This window comes from Vipera ursinii (assembly GCF_947247035.1).
Source record: "Vipera ursinii genome assembly, chromosome: 1".
Lineage (NCBI taxonomy): Eukaryota > Metazoa > Chordata > Lepidosauria > Squamata > Viperidae > Vipera > Vipera ursinii.
This window is the reverse complement of record NC_139512.1, coordinates 350,299,759-350,318,948: the sequence shown is the minus strand read 5'-3', so window position 1 is coordinate 350,318,948 and position 19,190 is coordinate 350,299,759. Positions and strand designations below refer to the sequence as shown.

The 19,190-nt window shown below is 43.7% G+C and overlaps 1 protein-coding gene across 1 annotated transcript in view; it reads left to right on the top strand.

Annotated features, from left to right (window-relative positions):
- CUEDC1 (CUE domain containing 1) overlaps positions 1 to 19,190 on the top strand; it is a 100,726-nt gene that overhangs the window by 63,219 nt on the left and 18,317 nt on the right. Inside the window, exons 2-4 of the mRNA XM_083379838.1 lie at positions 7,789 to 7,936; positions 11,028 to 11,664; positions 18,853 to 18,980. Coding sequence (XP_083235964.1) covers positions 11,374 to 11,664; positions 18,853 to 18,980 — 419 coding nt within the window. The 5' untranslated portion in view covers positions 7,789 to 7,936; positions 11,028 to 11,373. The remainder of the gene's footprint in view (positions 1 to 7,788; positions 7,937 to 11,027; positions 11,665 to 18,852; positions 18,981 to 19,190) is intronic.

Genomic DNA, 19,190 nt, shown 5'->3' with positions numbered 1-19,190 from the left:
TGCCACCTGTGGCATGCATGCCATTGGTTCGCCACCACGGCCCTATACCATTCCAGTGGCTATCCAGTCTCTTCTTAAAAGCCTTAAAAGTGAAGGAGCACCCACCACTTCTGAAGGCAAGCCATTCCACTGGTTAATTCTTCTCGCTGTTAGGAAATTTCTTCTTAGCTCTAGGTTGCTTCTCTCCTTGATTACTTTCCATCCATTGCTTCTTGTCCTACCTTCTGGTGCTTTGGGGAGTAGGTTGGCCCCCTCTTCTTTGTGGCATACTTAGCTGATTTCAAATATTGGAACACTGCTGTCATATCAACCCTAGTCCTTTTTTTGACTAGACGAGACATACCCAGTTCCCGCAATTGTTCTTCATGTGTTTTAGCCTCCATCCCCCTAATCATCTTTGTTGCTCTTCTTTGCACTCTCAACATCCATTTTGCATAGTGGTGACCAAAACGGATTGCGATATTTCAAGGGCGGTCTTACCAAGTCTTTATAAAGTGGCCCTAATACTTCATGTATTAATGTAGGCTTGTAATGGAAAGTCTCTAGGGCCAACTAGCATTTCTAGCTCCAATCGGTCTTTCCGGTCTTGGATCAGAAAAACAGGCAGGAGATTTGGGGAAGCTGAACTCCTTTCAGCATGTGAAAAGAGACTTCTTTTGTCTCTCTCCAGCTGCCCCGTTCAGTTGTCCTGAGAGAAGCACCCTGCCCGCTTCGAGGCTGGAATCACGAGTTGCGTTTGTGGTCTCTTACGGCGCATGGTTGAGAATTTCCAACTGTGAAAGGCCCAGACCGAATAAAAAAAGCTTTGAATGAGGCACGTAGGAGCTTTTATGGGTAAAACCTGTCTGAATGCCAAATGCTGTGAATGAACAGTTTTCCATGGCTTGGGTGCGTAGGAGAAACATGTGTTTAAGAACTTGGAAAGAGGTGCTGGTGGACAAATGCAGGAAGAGGACAATATGGCTTTGATCTGGAGAGTGGGGGCTGGCAGCAGGCGTAGCAGACGGGGGGGGGAACAATCTGTGTATTGATTAGGCAGACTCTGTGTGTGTGTGTGTAGCAATAAGAGCTGAAATGAGTTAGAAGAAACCCTTCAATACCCAACAATTTCTGGCAGGACTTTGAGGTTACTCTTCTCATAAATTTATTTATTTATTTTTATTTATTTAAATCCCATTTATATCCCGCCCTTCTCCGAAGACTCAGGGCGGCTTACAGTTTAAGCACAAACCAATAGCCTTCATTCTATGCATATGCCTGCTTATTAGGGCTTAATATTGACTTCTCCCCAGATTATTATATTTTGGAGCAAGGAGAATTATTCCTCATATTGTTGAGAATTGCTAGCTGCGTTACATGTGCAACCACTCTCTAGTGGGAGTTCCATGTTTGAGAATGTATCTGCCTGAATTCCAGATGCTCAGCAAAGATCTTTTGGGTGCCACTGGTGAGCTTTCCCGATGAGGAACATTTGTGGGAACTGGGTATGTCTAGTCCAGGGGTAGGCAACCTTGGCTCTTTTATGACTTCAACTCCCAGAATTCCTGAGCCAGCATGGCTCAGCATGGAAATCTCTCCCTTTCTCCTCAGCATGGCTGGCTCAGGAATTCTGGGAGTTGAAGTCCACGAGTCATAAAAGAGCCAAGGTTGCCTACCCCTGCTCTAGTCTAACAAAGAGAAGGGGGGCGGGTGGGTGATAGGATAGCAATCTTCCAGCACTTGAGGTGCTGTCACAGAGAAGAGAGAGTCAACCTATTCTCCAAGATACCTGAAGGCAGGACAAGAAGAAATGGTTGGAAGGTCATTAAACAAAGCTCCAGCCTAGAATTTCCTGACAGGACAATTAATCAATGGAACAACTTGCCCCCAGAAGCTGTAGGTGCTCCATCATTCGTGGTTTTCAAGAAGAGATTGTATAAACATTTCACTTAGACTAGTAAATAGAATAGAATAGAAGAACAGAGTTGGAAGGGACCTTGGAGGTCTTCTAGTCCAACCCCCTGCTCAGGTAGGAAACCCTATACCATTTCAGACAAGTGAGTGACCAGTCTCTTCTTAAAAACTTCCAATGTTGGAGCATTCACAGCTTCTGGAAGCACATTGTTCCACTGGTTAATTGTTCTCACTGTGAAAGAATTTCTTCTTAGTTGTAGGTTGCTTCTCTCCTTGATTAGTTTCCATCCGTTGCTTCTTGTCCTGCCCTTAATACAATACAAAAACACAGTAAAATATAAATGTTAAAAAGATCTACCGGTATGTTCAAATACTAATGTCTAAGCCAGATATGTCAAACACAAGGCCCGGGGGCTGGATCCGGCCCGCGAAGTGGTTTCATGTGGCCCGCGAAGCCATCCTGGAAAGAGTGAGGGAACGGCCCCCACTGCCTTGGCCCTGGCCCAGAGACCCTCCTTCTGCCAGAGACCCTCAGATCTGTCCCACTCCTGCCCAGGCCCCCATAGGCACCCTTGATGCGAACGATGTAGAGCTGGCCACGCCCACCCAGTAGGCCATATGCACTCTAGCCACGCCCACCCAGTTGGCCACGCCCACCCTGGCCACACCCACCCGGCCCCCTGAGGGCAACCGCAATGCTGATGCGGCCCTCAATGAAATTGAGTTTGACACCCCTGGTCTAAGCCATCTAATCACTGAAGCACAGCATCGTTTATCTTAAAAAAAACCCAACCAGATTCTAGATTAGTGTATGCCCTCACAGCCGGTCACAATGTGATCTACAGCAGGGGTCCCCAACCACCGGTCCATGGAGTGGTACCGGGCTGCAGCATGCCAGTATCCGGTCCAGACAAACAAAGCCTCATCCATGGGATGCAGGCAGCACACAAAACCACGTACTCTCAGGTCCGTGGAAAAACCTCTCTCCACGGAACCGGCCTCTGGTGCCCAAAAGGTTGGGGACCTCTGATCTACAGTTTGATGCAGTCACACTGAAAGGGGAATACTATGCTGCATTTATACAGAAAGTCCTAGGTGTGAGGTGTGGTATAGCTGTGGTACAGGGTCTCCTGCTTGAGTAGGAGGTTGGACTAGACCAGGGTTTGCCAACCTTTCCGGTAACAGAAATTTTAGGATAAATTATGGTCCTAAGTCGAGGACTACCTGTACCTTGGAGATGTTTCTTTAATTGAGTGCAGTCTGCCATCAGATTAACATCCCTTTACTTCCCAGCTAATGAGGTTGTTTCAAAACCTTTTTGGCACATTTCCCAGCTTGCAACAACAAAGCTCTGGAGATTTATGAGGAAATGTTCAATTTTCTTGGACTCTTCCCTGAAGTCAGATCCAAAATTGAGAATTATAAGCTGAATAAACATTGGTTCCTCAGAGAAAGAATCATTCTAAAGTGAGCTTGATCTTTGTTTTAATTGCAAAGAGAGGAATCTCCCACATGCCAAGCCAAAGGAGGGCCTGGTTTGCACTTCAGAAACCACAGTGTGGTTTGTTTGCTTTTATCATAATAGATAAGCCCGTTCATTCAGCATTGTCCTCTGTGCAAACTGGCTGACTATGATATGTTTTGTTCAGCAAACTATGCTTCAAAATCTAATTTACCAGGATTTGGTTCTAAGTTTTTGCCATTGGCTTATGGTGTTAAACTAGGATTAAGACGATCTAGATTTAAGTCAGTCTTCAGACATGGTAGCTCACTGTGAGAGTTTGGGTTCCTATCTACAAGTAGCCCTTGACTTATGACCATAATGGAATCTGGCCATCATTCCGTGGTCGCAAGGCAAATGCTGTGGTTAATAAGCAAACCAATGGTTCTCTATGGGCCAGTTTTGCCAAAAGCTGGAAGTACATGCCAGTTTTCGTCAAAACCATGGTAAAATGTGGTCATATGACTGCAGGATACTACAAATGGCTTCCCTGAGGAGCCATGTTGTGTAAATCTCAAAACCCCGTCAGCTGTGGGTTGATGTCTAAGTCACATTCACTTAATCCTTTAACACAGGGGTCTTCAAACTTGGCCCTTTTATGACTTGTGGACTTCAACTCCCAGAATTCCTCAGCTAGCTTGCCTGGCTGAGGAATTCTGGGAGTTTATTTATTTATTTATTTATTTTATTGAATTTGTATACCGCCCTATTCCCGTAGGACTCAGGGCGGTTTACAGGGCAGTTAAAACCATGAAATACAAAAAATTAAAATCAATTAAAACAATTAAATTAAATTAAATTCAAGCCCCAAGAGTAAGAGTTGAAGTCCACAAGTCATAAAAGGGCCAGGTTTTGAAGACCCTTGCTTTAACGGGAAGAGGTGACCTCGTAGAGCAGCTAAAGAGGCAAGGGCCTCAATTAGAAAGCTCATGCCAAAGAAATGACAGAGAAGAATACATGGTATAGGGCAAGGGTAGGCAACCTCGGCTCTTTTATGACTCGTGGACTTCAACTCCCAGAATTCCTGAGTCATCTGGCTCAGGAACTCTGGGAGTTGAAGTCCATGAGTCATAAAAGAGCCGAGGTTGCCTACCCCTGGTATAGGGTTTCCTGCCTGAGCAGGGGGTTGGATAGATGACCTCCAGGGTCCCTTCTAGTTCTGTTGTTGTTATTAAAAACGCACGGTGGTTCTGGTCAAAATGAAAACTTGCCAGCAATTTTCAGAGCAGAGACTGATGGGACACTAGGCAAGTGGGCTGTTGGTCGGCTTGAAGTTAATTGTGTGCTGTAGATTCACTATAGGTAGCCCTCAACTTAACAACCATTCGTTTAGTGACCGTTTGAAGTGGCAAAAGCACTGGAAAAAAGTGACTTATGAATGTTTTCACACTAACAAGTAGTGTGAAAATCTACTTTTGATCGAATAACAACAGATCCCCCAGCCCGCATTTTGCCCCTGCCCTCCCCACGTGTCCTTGGTTTTTAATTCTTGCTTTTAGTCTATTTATGTTTTAATGTATATATCCTGTATCTTTTTTGGCTGTAAACCACCCAGCATTACCTTATGGTAAGATGGGCGGCCAATACATTTTATAAATAAACAAATACAATGTATAAATAACAACTGTTGCAGCGTCCGCATGATCATGTGACCAAAATTCAGATGCTTGGCAACTGACTCATATTTATGACGGCTGCAGTGTTGTCATAAATGCAAAAAAAGGAGAATTGGTGAGTGTATAATCAACCTGCTCCTTAGGACAGGCAGTCCCCGACTTACAACAGTTCATTTAGTGACTGTTCCAAGCTACGACTTATGACCATTTTTCACACAACCATTGCAACATCCCCATGGTTACGAGATCAAAATCTGGACACTTGGCAAGTGGCATGTATTTCATAATAGTAAAGTTGGAAGGGACCTTGGAGGTCATCTAGTCCAACTCCCTGCTCAGGCAGGAAACCCTGTACCATTTCAGGCAAATGGCTGTCCAGTCTCTTCTTAAAAACTTCCAGTGTTGGAGCATTCACAGCTTCTGGAGGCAGGTTGTTCCACTGGTTAATTGTTCTAACTGTCAGGAAGTTTCTCCTTAGTTCCAAGTTGCTTCTCTCCTTGATTAGTTTAAGAAGGTTGCAGTGTCCCGGGGTCACATGATCCCTTTTTGTGACCTTCTGGCAGGCAAAGTCAATGGGGAAGCCAGATTCACTTAACAACCATGTTACTAACTGCACTGATTCACTTAACAACTGTGGCAAGAAAGGCTATAAAATGGGGCAAAACTCACTTAACGACTGTCTCGCTTAACAGAAATTTCGGGGTCAATTGTCATCACTCGAGGACTACCTGTACAAAGAGGGTTAGCTGTTTTTCTTATATTTTTTGTTACTATGCAGTGAACAGAATTGTTCTGCGATGGGCAGCGTCCTCCTCTTCCTCCTCTTCATCATCAACATGTTTGAATCTTCTTTAAAAGACCCTCTTAGGACCCTCTTGGTTATTAGGATTGTTATACAATCTAATTTCTGACAGGATTCATGTGACTAGAGCAATTAAATCTAGAGTGATGGCATTTGCGTGGCGTGCTAATTATGTGGCTGTTGCTTCGTTCGTTTATGGTTCAGTGCCTCATGTAAACCTCAAAAATGGATCATTCCATAACCAGCTAAAATACATTCATGGGAACAGATCTCCCAAAGGTTATTGAGTTATGAAGTATTAATCTAAGGGCAAGGCACAGAGCGGGGGTCAGCTGTGTCATGACGCCAGCTCCCCGCTTTTTCTATATGATTGGCAATGTCCCGTCCATGTCTCAAACTTGAATCAAATTTGATTGCCTATTTCCAGTTGTTTCTGGAAATTTTATTTTACTTATTTTATTTAGCATATGGCAGAAATATGTGTGTGTGTGTGTGTGTGTGTGTGTGTGTGTGTATACGCATATATGTCCATGTGTGTGTGTGTAACCGCGAGAGATTCAATACAGATAATCTTTGACTTACGACCACAATTGAGCCCCACATTTCTGTTACTATGTGAGACATTTGTTCAGTGAGTTTTGCCCCATTTAATGACTTTCTTGCCACCTTGTTAAGTGAATCACTGCAGTTGTTAAGTTAGTAACACAATTGAATCTGGCTTCCCCACTGACTTTGCTTGTCAGAAAGTCACAAATGGTGATCACGTGACCCTGGAATACTGCAACCGTCATAAATATGAACCACTTAGCAAGCATCCAAATTTTGGTCACGTGACCATGAAGATGCTGCAACAGTCAGGACCGTCTGCTACCGGGGACGGCTTCCCATCGCCCAGTGCGCTCACACAGAGAGGGCCTCCTCAGGGTGCCGTCGGCCAGACAATGTCGGCTGGCGACCCCCAGGGGGAGGGCCTTCTCAGTGGGAGCACCAGCCCTTTGGAACCAACTCCCCCTTGAGCTTCGGATGGCCCCGGACCTCCGGTCCTTTCGCTGCGACCTCAAAACTTTTTTCTTCCATCAGGCTGACCTGGATTGATGATGGGGTTTTTAAATATGTTTTAATTTTTAACTCTGTAGTCAATTTATTTTGGGGCTGTTATTTAATTCTTTTTTAATTTTTGTATTGTTGTTTTTTATTGTTGTTAGCCGCCCTGAGTCCTTCGGGAGATAGGGCGGCATATAAGTCCCAAAAATAAATAAATAAATAAATAAATAAATAAATAAATAAATAAATAAATAAATAAATAAATAAGTGTGAAAAACAGCCATAAGTCACTTTTTTCAGTGCTCTTTTAACTTTAAATGTTCACTGAACAAATGGTTGTAAGTTGAGGATTGTCTGTACTGATGTAATAGCTTCATTTCCTTGCCCTGATGTTTGTCATCTGACCAGCGTACACACATTTAAACCAGCAACTGAGCTGTGGATTGTTGTTGTAAATTTTATTTTTTTGCCCACATTCATAAATTACATTGTCAAGGGTGAAAACTTGGCAGCTACATGCTCTGCGTTTCAACTTGCCTTTAGAGTAAGGGGAGAGGTGTTAATTTTGAGTGGCTTAGATGGAGAAACGAAACTTCTACGATTCCGCTAAAGACCGTGAGAGCCTGAAACCTTTTCAAGGACACCATAACAGGTGTGGATGTAAAGCAGACAGTTCCCATAGCAAAGTGAACTTGTTCATGTGGACTATGTAGGACGTTGGCGGAATTGGCTGAGAAAATTATTGTTTAAGTCTACGTATGAATTGGGGTTGGAAGCTCAGAGTTAGCTTTGCTTTGACATTACTATGCAGTGTATTCGATAAAGAGTAAGATTTTTGGAGACGGAATGAATCTGGAGTTTTATTTGGCTTCTCGAGCTGGATTTTGACATACATGCAATAATCTCTGAAATGACATTGCTCTTTTTTGCAGGTTGCTGTTGTCTCCATCCTTGTGGTCAGACAATGGAAGAATCTCTCTCTCTGCCTTGACTAGAAGCTGTTCGTTCAGAATTATTGGAGGAGTGAGATGGTGACGTGGCCTTGAGAATCTTTTTCATGTTCAAAATATACTTTTAAAGGTATGAGTCCTTCAGGAGAAGGGCGGTATATAAATCAAATAAATAAATAAATAAATTTTTCAGCTCTTAGCTCCTAAAATTCCAAGACTGTTAGACCAAGGCAGGCAGTTGTCTTAAGGGGTGGGTACTGGTGAAGAGATCAGGGGTAACAGTAATTGCCTGCTTCCCCCTACCCTCAAATAGATCCCCTTAAGTACCTCCAACATGGAGAAGGTTGAGCTCCTCCAATCATTTATTAATGGAGAAATGCAAAATAGGTTTAAAGGAAAATAGGTTTAAAGTAAGAAAGGAAGACATTTAAGATAAAACCATAATACAGGTAGTCCTTGAGATACAACTATTTGTTTAATGACTAAAGTTATAATGACACTGAAAAATGTGACTTATAGCCTGACTTTGCACTTATAACTGTCATTTGATCAAAATTCAGGTGCTTGTCAACCAGCATGAATTTACAACTGTTGCAGGTGAATTGTTATTTGTGACTTTCCCAGCTGGCTTCAAGAAGCAAAATCAATGAGGGAAGCCAGATTTGCTGAAGGACTGAGTGATTCACTTAATAAGTGCAGTGATTTGCTTAACAAACATTGCAGAAAAGGTCGTAAAATGGGGTGCAGCTTGCTTTACAACCATCATTGTTCAGCAGTTGGTCCGGTTTTAGTTGTAAGTTGAGGACTATGTGTACTGCCCTTATTTTCTTTGAATTATTTTTAGGGGGCCTTGTTAATATTTATTACTTTAAATTTGAATATATGGTTTTACCTTGTTCATCTCAACTGAACTTCGCAGTGGGCTGTATATGTAATGACAGTGCCACAGGGATATAGAATACTTTGAACACTTCAGGTAATAAAACAGATAAATATGCAAATCAAAACCGCAATATTCTTGAAGAGTTATTGCCATACTGTGGATGCTCTTCACCAGAGCTTATTTACTCCATAAAATATCTAAGAATATTCCAAGTAGTTGAGGGCTGCAGTTAGATTAGGAACATGAATGATAGGCACAAGAAGAGCATTTTAGTGCATAAGACACTCACATAGTAAGTTTATTTATTTATAAGATTTACATAACCATCCATCTTATTTCCAATTGCTTTCTGATGGTTTTATTTCATCTTTGCGTTTTATAAAATGTAAAGTTCTGTTACCTCTTTTGAGTTCTGAAATCTCCTACCTGCCGCTTGATGGAAATTGAATGATTTTTGTTTCCTCTTGTGGATCTGAGGTATTCATTGTGGATCTGAGCTATAGACTTTTAACATGTGAGTTTGAGTGGGCGGATGGGTGGGTGGGTGGGGTGTTATTCCAGTCTGCTAAGCTGTGGATTTCACTGCTTGATAAATTGTTCAGGAGTGTTTGGGATCTGACACAAAAGCACAGTGAGACTGTCAATGAAATGGGCCTATTAGTTCTATATTGGAATGTTGCAGAAAAAAAACCTTTGACTACTGAGAGAAACAATATATTGTACAGAAAAGCATGCACATTGGACACGCAGATACTTTGCCCTTGAGGCTTGGAGTCAGTGACAAAAACTATGGTCAATAAAACAATTATCTGGGTCTTCTCCAGATGTTTGGGTAAGTTCCTTGTATGTGTTTTCTATCAAGTCTCAGACAACTTAAAATTGTCTACCTGTTCTAGTATTAAAGTAGACTTTTCCATTTAGACAGGCAATCAGCTACGATAATTTTACCATGAGCACATCTAATGGAGTTCCCTATCCAGTATGTTTCTCAAGTGATTCATAGGGAGTGGGATCAATTTAACATCTCTTAGCTGCTTTAGACTGGTGGGAGCATGATACATATTTTCCATCCCCTGGGCACTGATTTCCTTCTGCTTTGGGCTGTAGACCTATCTGGTCCTTTTCTAGACTGGCCTCTGAATGGTGGACCATCCTAAGCCGCAGCTGATAAGTGGTGGCGATGATTTTGTCTGTGCATGTTACACAGTGGAACAAGTTATAGGCAGTTCCTGACTTACAACCATTTGCATAGCATCCATTCGAAGTTACAATGGTACTGAGAAATGTGACTTATGACTAGTCCTCACACTTATGACCATCAGCATCCTCATGGTCATTATAATCAAAATTTGGGCCCTTGGCAGCCAACTTTTGCAGCATCTCGGGCTCATGTGACTGCCATTTGCAGCCTTCCCGGGTGGCTACACACAAGCAAAGTACGGCCTCATGATTCACTTAATAACTGCAGTGGTTTGCTTAACAACCACGGCAAAAAAAGGTCATTCGTTGAGGACTACCTGCAATAGGCAGTCCATAAATATGAGTTCCAACATGTACAAATTTGACTTAGAAGGCAGACTTAGGAACTAATCTTGTTTTTAAACCAAGGACTACCTGTATCTTTAAATAAACATTCTAAATTCTAACTAGAATTGAAATTTTATTAAGCCATTGTATTTAGGTAGAAGAAAGATTTCTTATCCTGAGGATTCCTGCTTTTTAGTAATGATGTTTGTTATCCTTTAGTCCCCAAAATCTGCCTCACTGTATACAATATTTCAAAATACAGGTAGTCCTCAACTTATCATCGCAATTGTGCCCAAAATTTCTGTTGCTAAGTGAGACCCATTTTACAAACTTTCTTGCCACAGTTTTTAAGTGAATCACTGCAGTTGTTAAGTTAGTGACATGGTTGTTAAGTGAATCTGGCTTGTCCTTTGATTTTGCTTGTTAGAAGATCACAAAAGGTGATCAAATGAACCCAGGACACTGCAACTGTCATAAATATGAGTCAGTTGCCAAGTGTCTGGATTTTAATCATGTGACCATGGAATGCTGCAATAGTCATAAATGTGAAAAACTGCCCAAACTCACTTTTTCGGTGCTGTTGTAACTTCAAACAGTCACTGAAATGAACTGTTGTATGTCGAGGATTATCTGTGGCAGAATTTTTTTAAAAAAAATAATAATCAGGAATTTCTTTCTGCAAACTTATCTCAAGTTCTGCTGAACTACAGAAAAGTCTCATATAAGGGAGGGTTTGAGAGATATTGATATCAGCTTTCTTTATTATAATGTGGCTTATAGCTTTTTGATAACAGATTTCTTCATTTTTCAGTAAAAGAAATGCATTTGGGGCTTTGGACACTCTTATATCTCTGAAGAAGTCCTTCTCTACCAATTGCCGCCTGTCGTGGATCGATCCAGGGCTGAAACTCTGCATGCTTCTTTGGCTCCATCTTGTTTCGCCATCTCCGATGTGCCGCCATTTTGTGGTGGATTATCGGCCAGTCGTGCTGCAAGTCGTTTGCCTAGCTTCTTCTTGACCAGAAAACTGGAAGGCAGATTGTACCTCACCCCGCCTTCTCCTTGGATTTATAAATTACTTCTCCCGGTTCTTCCTTTTCCTACCTCAAAAGCCGATTTGAAAAAGTTTAAACATTTTCCAAAAACGGTTATCCAAAATGACAAGTCTGTTCCGACGGAGCAGCAGCAATGGCGGCTCAAGGAACAGCTCTTCCGCTCAAGAACTTAACAATAGCCGCCCCGCAAGGCAAGTACGGAGGCTGGAGTTTAACCAGGCGATGGAGGATTTCAAGACCATGTTCCCCAACATGGATTATGACATCATTGAATGTGTCTTGAGGGCCAACAACGGTGCAGTAGATGCCACCATCGATCAACTGCTACAGATGAATTTGGACTGCAGTGAATGTGATGAGAGCTCAGATTCCGACGACAGTATTCCTCCTGAGGTAAATTTTCCCCATGTTTGAAATACAGAGGGTTCTCAACTTACAACCATTTGTTTAGTGACCATTCATAGTTACACTGGCATTGAAAAAAAAGTGACTTATGACCGTTGTTCACACTTACAACAGTTGCACCATTCTCCATGGTCACGTGATGAAAATTTGCATGCTTGGCAACTGGCATGTATTTATGTTGCAGTGTCCTGGGGTCGAGGGATCTCCTTTTGCGACCTTCTCACAAAGTCAGTAGGGAAGCCAGTTTCACTCAACAGCTGTGGCAAGAAAGGTCGTAAAATGGGGCAAGACTCACTTGACTGTCTCGCTTAGCAACAGAAATTTTGTGCTCATTTGTCGTCGTAAGGTGAGGACTACCTGTAGTTGCAAGTTTGGCTGTAAGTTTGAGGAAAGATTTTCAGGGCGATTTTTCTTTTGTGCTAATTGTATTTGCCCATAGGGTGGTGTTTCTCCAACTAGACCCAAGTGCCTTCCATTTTAATTGCTTCAGATGACCATGATAGCATTGTGGGAAATTAAAATAATGGTCAGGATAGTACCTAACTCTTCCCAAAATTATTTTACCACCAAACCCCAAGAATGTCCTCCAGTCTCCCTTTGGTAATGATGGATCCCAAATGTATAGCAAGTGTAAGGTTGCCACAATGTGAGGAAGTGATTAAATTGTCCTTGGGTTAAAAGTGATTAAATTGTCCCCTTATGCTGTCCTTAAGTTATTATACTACTGTCTATTATTATTCTTTGTAATCTTTGTTCTCTTTTGATTTAATTCTTATGTTCACTGTCACAATTATTGTTGGTCTAGTGCAGGGGTAGGCAACCTCGGCTCTTTTATGACTCATGGACTTCAACTCCCAGAATTCCTGAGTCAGCATAGCTGACTCAGGAATTCTGGGAGTTGAAGTCCATGAATCATAAAAGAGCCGTGGTTGCCTACCCCTGGTCTAGTGGTTAAGGCACCAGGCTTTGTTCCAGACAATAAGTGTTTTAGTAACTGATTCACCATTTAAACAATGGCAAAAGGAAATATCTGAACTTGGGTGGCAGAGGAAAAACCATGAGTTAAATGTCAGGTTTTACAGGAGAGAGGAGGATTGGGTTTACCTGAAGGGTGCTGCTGAAAAAGAGAAAGCTTTTGGAGTTAACGGACATGACCTGGGATTTGAGTGGCAACACAGGTGTTTGTGCAGATTGAATCTGGGCCTTGGTACTCGCTGAGCTTGGTTGTTTTTCCTCCAGACTTTTCATTACTAAACCAGGTAACTTCACCAGTCCTCAGAAAGCACCAAGGACCCCACAGTTCAACTCTGAGCTATAAATATTATCAATGAAGGAGAAGTACAAATATTATCTTCTATAGAATATGGAACAGATACAAATCCAGGTTGTGCCCCAAAACACCTTTGGGGCTCTCAGCACATGAAGAAGTGCAGTCCAGTTTGTCTGCTGCATTTCATTTCTCTGTTTCTAGTTGGCTACTTTGCATGTGGCAAAGATGCCAGCTATCCTCTTGTCACTGGACATTCATTTTCCATGTGAAACAGTGAAACACTGGGCTTTCCCCCCCTTTTAAACAAAGTCCAAAAAATGATAAAACAGTGAAATATGTCTCTTTGTCAGTTTCATTTTCAAAAATTGAAAGAAGAGGGGAAAGATTAAAGGATGGACTCCCCTTTTTTTAAGCCACTGAAATTGACAAAAGAGAAATTGACAAAAATCTTGCCACTTTCTCCTTCTAGTTCAAATGACAAAATCCTTCTTCCTCCCTCCCTCCCTCTCCATCATTCATCTTTCCTTCCTCCCTTTTTCTCTCCCTATCATTCATCTTTCCTTCCTCCCTCCCCGTCTTCCCTTCCTCTTCCCTCCCTCCCTCCCTCCCTCCCTCCCTTCCCTCCCTCCCTCCCTTCCTTCCTGACAGTGACTTCGCTGATTAAGGTAGTCATGGTATCCTACTGCGGCATCTCAGGGGGTTGGGAGTTGGGAGGCACCGTTTTACGGTGGTCTCCTATCTCCTGGGCCGTTCGCAGTCGGTGTTGACGGGAGGGCAGAAATCCGCCCCGAGGCCTCTCATTTGTGGAGTTCCTCAGGGGTCGGTTCTCTCGCCCCTCCTGTTCAACATCTATATGAAGCCGCTGGGTGAGATCATTCGTGGTTTCGGGGTGGGGTATCATCAGTACGCTGATGATACCCAACTTTTTCTTTCCACCCCGAACCAACCCAGTGATGCCCTCGCCGTGATGTCCCGGTGCCTGGAGGCGGTCCAGGTCTGGATGGGGAGAAACAGGCTTCGTCTCAATCCCGCCAAGACTGAGTGGCTGTGCATGTCGGCATCTCGGGTCCACCAGACTATTCCATCTCTAACGATGGGGGGTGAGGTGTTACCCCCCGTTGATAGGGCTCGCAACTTGGGTGTCCTCCTGGATTCACGACTCAATTTTGAAGACCATATAGGAGCCGTGACCAGGGGGGCTTTTGCCCAGGTTCGCCTGGTGCGCCAGTTACGACCCTATCTGGACTGAGATGCCCTACGCACAGTCACTCATGCGCTTGTGACCTCCCGTTTAGACTACTGCAACGCTCTCTACATGGGGCTGCCCTTGAAGACCACTCGGAGGCTTCAGCTGGTGCAGAATGCAGCCGCGCGAGTTGTGATGGGGGTTTCCCGATACTCCCATGTAACACCTCTACTCCGCGAGCTGCATTGGCTTCCGGTTGCCCTCCGGGTGAGATTCAAGGTGCTGGTGATGACCTATAAAGCCCTAAATGGCTTGGGTCCGGGATATCTGAGGGAACACCTGCTGCCGGCATCAAGTTCCCTTCGTCCAGTGCGCTCCCACAGGGAGGGTCTTCTCAGGGTGCGGTGCCACCGGTAAGAGATTTCCGGCGGGTAACACCCAGGGATAGGGCCTTCTCAGTGGGGGCGCCTGCCCTTTGGAACCAGCTGCCAGTGGAGCTGAGGACTGCCCCTGACCTCCGTTCATTCCGCCGGGGCCTGAAGACCTGGCTCTTCGAGCTCTCTGGCCCAGGCTGAGGATTAATCTTATTTTAACTGGGGTTTTATTTAGGCAGGGACACATATAATTTTTTTAAAATTTGTTTTTAACTTTTGTATTTTGCTTTTTTAATCACCCTGTAAACCGCCCTGAGTCCTTCGGGAAAGGGCGGTATATAAATGTAATAAAATAAAATAAATAAATATGGCCAAAGTAGAGGGAGGGATTGAAATCCAGAACCAAATTTCTTAAGCCAGCTTCATTTCCAGACAATTTATGCTCAGAAGCTTAAAGTTGTAGAATCTGAAAAGGCCCTACTCCAGTGATGGCGAACCTTTTAGAGACCGAGTGCCCAAACTGCAACCCAAATCCCACTTATGTATTGTCAGGTGCCAGGTGGGCATGGCCGATTGAGTGGGTGTGGCCCATTGGGTGGGTGTGGCCAATTGGGTGGGCATGGCCCATTGGGTAGCCGTGGCTGCAGTGGTAACGGCAGACTGAGTGGGACTAAAAAGTTCAATCAATAAAATTCCAACTTTGTAAGACCTTTACCCCCACCCCCCGAGAAGTTGAAATTGATTGATTGAACCTTTTTTTTTCCACACAGCAGCGGAGGCCTAAAGTGAAAAGGTTTTATAAAACCCAGCTGAAAGCCTAGGACTGGGGCGATGGTGCGCGTGCCCACAGAGAGGGCTCTTTGTGCCACCTGTGGCATGCGTGCCATAGGTTCACCACCCCGGCCCTACTCAACAGATATAGAAGACACAATGACATCATGAAATGGTCAGCTCATCTCCTTGTTCCCTTGTGGACTGTGGTGTAGGGCAGGCTTTTAAGATTGCTTCCTTGCTTATGTAACTTGATTTTTAGGCATTCCTGAATCATGAACAAGGATAATTCCTTCCCCCCTTCTGCTCTGCAAGATGGCAAAGACAAGCCAAAAAAAGAAAGAAAAGGCAGAGAAAAGGGGTGGGTGGGACACAGAAGCAACTTTGGCACGATGGAGGGCATTCACACATGCAGCTTGGCATCACTCCTGGGTTGGCGCTGCCCCCATATTCTCACAGTACCATCTTCTTTGGACAGCTGAACCAATTTACTTTTGGCTCAGCAGCAAGCGCAAGAGGAATTAAAAAAAAAACCACTGTGTTTTTTCCACTGGCAGGAGTTCTTCCCTAATCCCACCACCTTGGCTGTCCTTCCTTGCTGAAAGATTGCATGGCATGTCTTCCTTGGTAGCTAATGGTTTTATGTTAATCTGCCACAAAACCCTTGCAACCCAAGCTGAGAACAACAACAACACCTTTCTGATCACTACTAGTACTACATTCATGTCAGGAGCACCGAAGTGCTTCCACGTTGAAAGGATTGAACAGTGACATCACGGTTGCCCAGGGACGCCCAGGTGGGACTCCTTTCATGTCCCCGTTAAGTTGCTACCCATCTATCTACTCGCGATCAACCATTTTCGAACTGCTGGGTTGGCAGGAGCTGGAGTGTGTGACGGGAGCTCACCCTGCCCCCTGACAGCAACCGGGTCTCAAACACGAACCTGCTGATCATCAGCCCAGTGTCCTAACCACATGAGCCACCACGTTCCATTCTGATCACTGATTACTGGTTTTTGCATTTGTCAACCCTCCTGGATAATCAGACATAAAATACAAGCAGATGAGCTAACTCTACTTTATTGTAGGAATGCATTAACAGATTCTTGCAAGTTTGAGGGTACGAACTTCCCGCTACCAGTTTTAATGGTCTGATCAATTAAGAGGAGGGTCCTTCTAACTTTCTTTCTCTGACCGTTGAGCAACTGAAGGCTTCCCCTTCTCTTCTCTGATTCTTCCCTAGTTAGGATCTTTTTCCTTGTTCCCCAAGAGGTCATCCACATATACTGTTACACAGTGGTGGGATTCAAATACCGGTATGTGAACAACCGGTTCTCTGTGTGGATGCCGCTTTCCGGAAATCTGTGCTGGGCCTGGGCAACAAAAAATTAGCTACCGTTTCTGCCGAACTGGTGCAAACTGGTTGAATCCCATCACTGGTGTTACAGTATTTCCCCCTTTAGCCAGCTGAAGGGAGTGGGATTAGGATCAGAATGGAAACAGGAAGAAGTTACAGATAGCTTGGGAAGGTTTGTGTAGATTGCTGGTGGCTGTGTGGAAACACAATAAGCTATTGGCTTCTCTAATGCAATATTTCTCAGCCTCAGCAACAGAATTCTGGGAGTTGTAGTCCACCCATCTTAAAGTTGCCGAGGCTGAGAAACACTGCCCTAGTGAGAAAACAGCTCTGACTATGTGCCCAATGCTTGGGAAAAGAGACAGCTGCAAGTAGGTTTGGGGTTGTGCAGCACACTGTCAACTACTTAGGGTGTGAAAATCTCCCAGCAAGATGACAGCAGATGTCTTGCCTGCCAAAACACAGGCTGGATCCCAGCATTTCTTGGGTGTGGGGGCTGATTGGGAGCTAGCAAGGTAGCTCAAGGACAAAATGTTGGCCCTTTACCTAAATTTTTCAGGCCTGTGTATGTGGTAAACCTCAAGGTGAACAGTGCTTTTTTCCTTGTCAAGCATTAGGGGTTCGTAATTTTGGTATTTTCAGTGCTGTAAAAGCAGGCATAAGAAGGGAGGTTTAAATATCTGTCAGACCGGGATACAGGTTGTCTTCACTTTAGTGTTACTCTAATCTGTTTAGATTTTGCGTTGCAAGAATTAAGTTCCCTTTGCAGAAGTTCTTTGCAGGAAATGTTAACAAATTGTTTTTTTTTAAAATGGGACAGAAGGAGAACAATTGTTTCATGTCTGCCTGCAGAATCATCCAATAAACAATAATTTAGTATAGACCACACTGAAATGTCAATAAAATCATATCAAATTTAATTTTCGTGCTAGCTTGTTTTGGAATGTGACTCCAGCATGTCTCATAAAAAGTCAAGCGTGACCCACAACCTACACCCTGTTTTTGTACAAGCTTGCTAGTTTTTGAAGGAGGACCAGCACTCTCTCATGGAATTGTGGATTACAAGGGCATAATCTGAGAGTTTATAGCTCCAATTCCTGTTTTGCAAAATCCCAGTCTCACTGGAATTTCCGAATCTTTCTCAGAGCTGATACAGGTAGCTCTTGACTTACAGCCATTTGCTGAGTGACCGTTTGAAGTTACAATGGCACTGAAAAAAGTGACTTATGACTGTTTTTCACACTTAACGACCATTGCAGCATCCCCTTAATCATGTGATCAAAATTCAGATGCTTGGCAACTGGTTCATATTTATGATGGTTTGCAGTGTCCCAGGGTGTCATGTGATCCCCTTTTGCGACCTTCTGACAAGCAAAGTCAATGAGGAAGCCAGATTCACTTCGCAACCGTGATACTAACTTAACAGCCTCAGTGATTCACCTCACAACTGTGGCAAGAAAGAATGTAAAATGGGACAAAGTTCACTTAACCACTGTTTCACTTAACAACATAAATTTGGGGCCCAGTTGTGGTCGTCGGTTAAGGACTACCCGTAGTTCTCTTTGGCAACACCCATCCTCCTAATTCTCTAACTCGGTGTTTCTCCATCTTGGCAACATGAAGATGTCTGGACTTCAGTACCCAGAATTCCCCAGCCAGCCTTGCTCTTCAAGTTGCCAAGGCTGAGAATCAGTGCTCTAACTCTGTGTCTCCCTCTGTGCTAATCGTCTCCAGCAGACTTCCCAATCAGTTGAAGATACAGGTACTCCTCAACTTACAATTATAATTGAGTCTGCAATTTTGGTCATACATTGTGCCAGTTGTAACGTGAATCGCCATGTGACTGCACCCAATTTTACGGCTTTTCGCACAGCAGTCGTTAAGCGAACCCATTTTCACGATTGGGCAGATTTTGCTGGAAATTAGGAATAAATGCCAGTTTGTGACAAAAATGTCCTAAATCGCAGTCACATGGCTACAAGGATGCTGGAGATGGCCATAAATACAAGCTGGTTGCCAAGCGATGCAAAATGCAATCCTATTACTATGCATGGGGTGGGGTGGGGTGTTGGCACTTCTAAACCAGATCATCAGTAGCTCTGGGAAGGTCTGATGTAGCTTCAAATGGTAAGCAATTGGTCATAAGTTGAGGACTACCTGTATTCGTAAGCAGCAAAGGGACTCTAATGAACACATACCTTTTTCGCATTTGGTTTAGATTCTGGAACGGACTTTGGAACCAGACAGTTCAGATGAGGAGCCCCCACCAGTTTATTCTCCTCCTTCCTATGACATGCATGTATATGACCGAAAATACATGCAGACTCCTCCAGTACCACCACCCAGGTATGTAGACATTCAGATTCAGAATCACAGAGCTGGTGGTCCAGCAACCTCACCTCAAGATAAGAAATCCAGCGGTAAAACATTGCCAGCAGATGTTTTCCCAGCCTTTGTGGATAGGACTTTAGTGAGGGAGATACCACAACTGCTTGAATTGGGAGTGTGGTCATCTGTGGTTCTCCAGATGTTTGACGGACAACAGCTTCAGCCAGC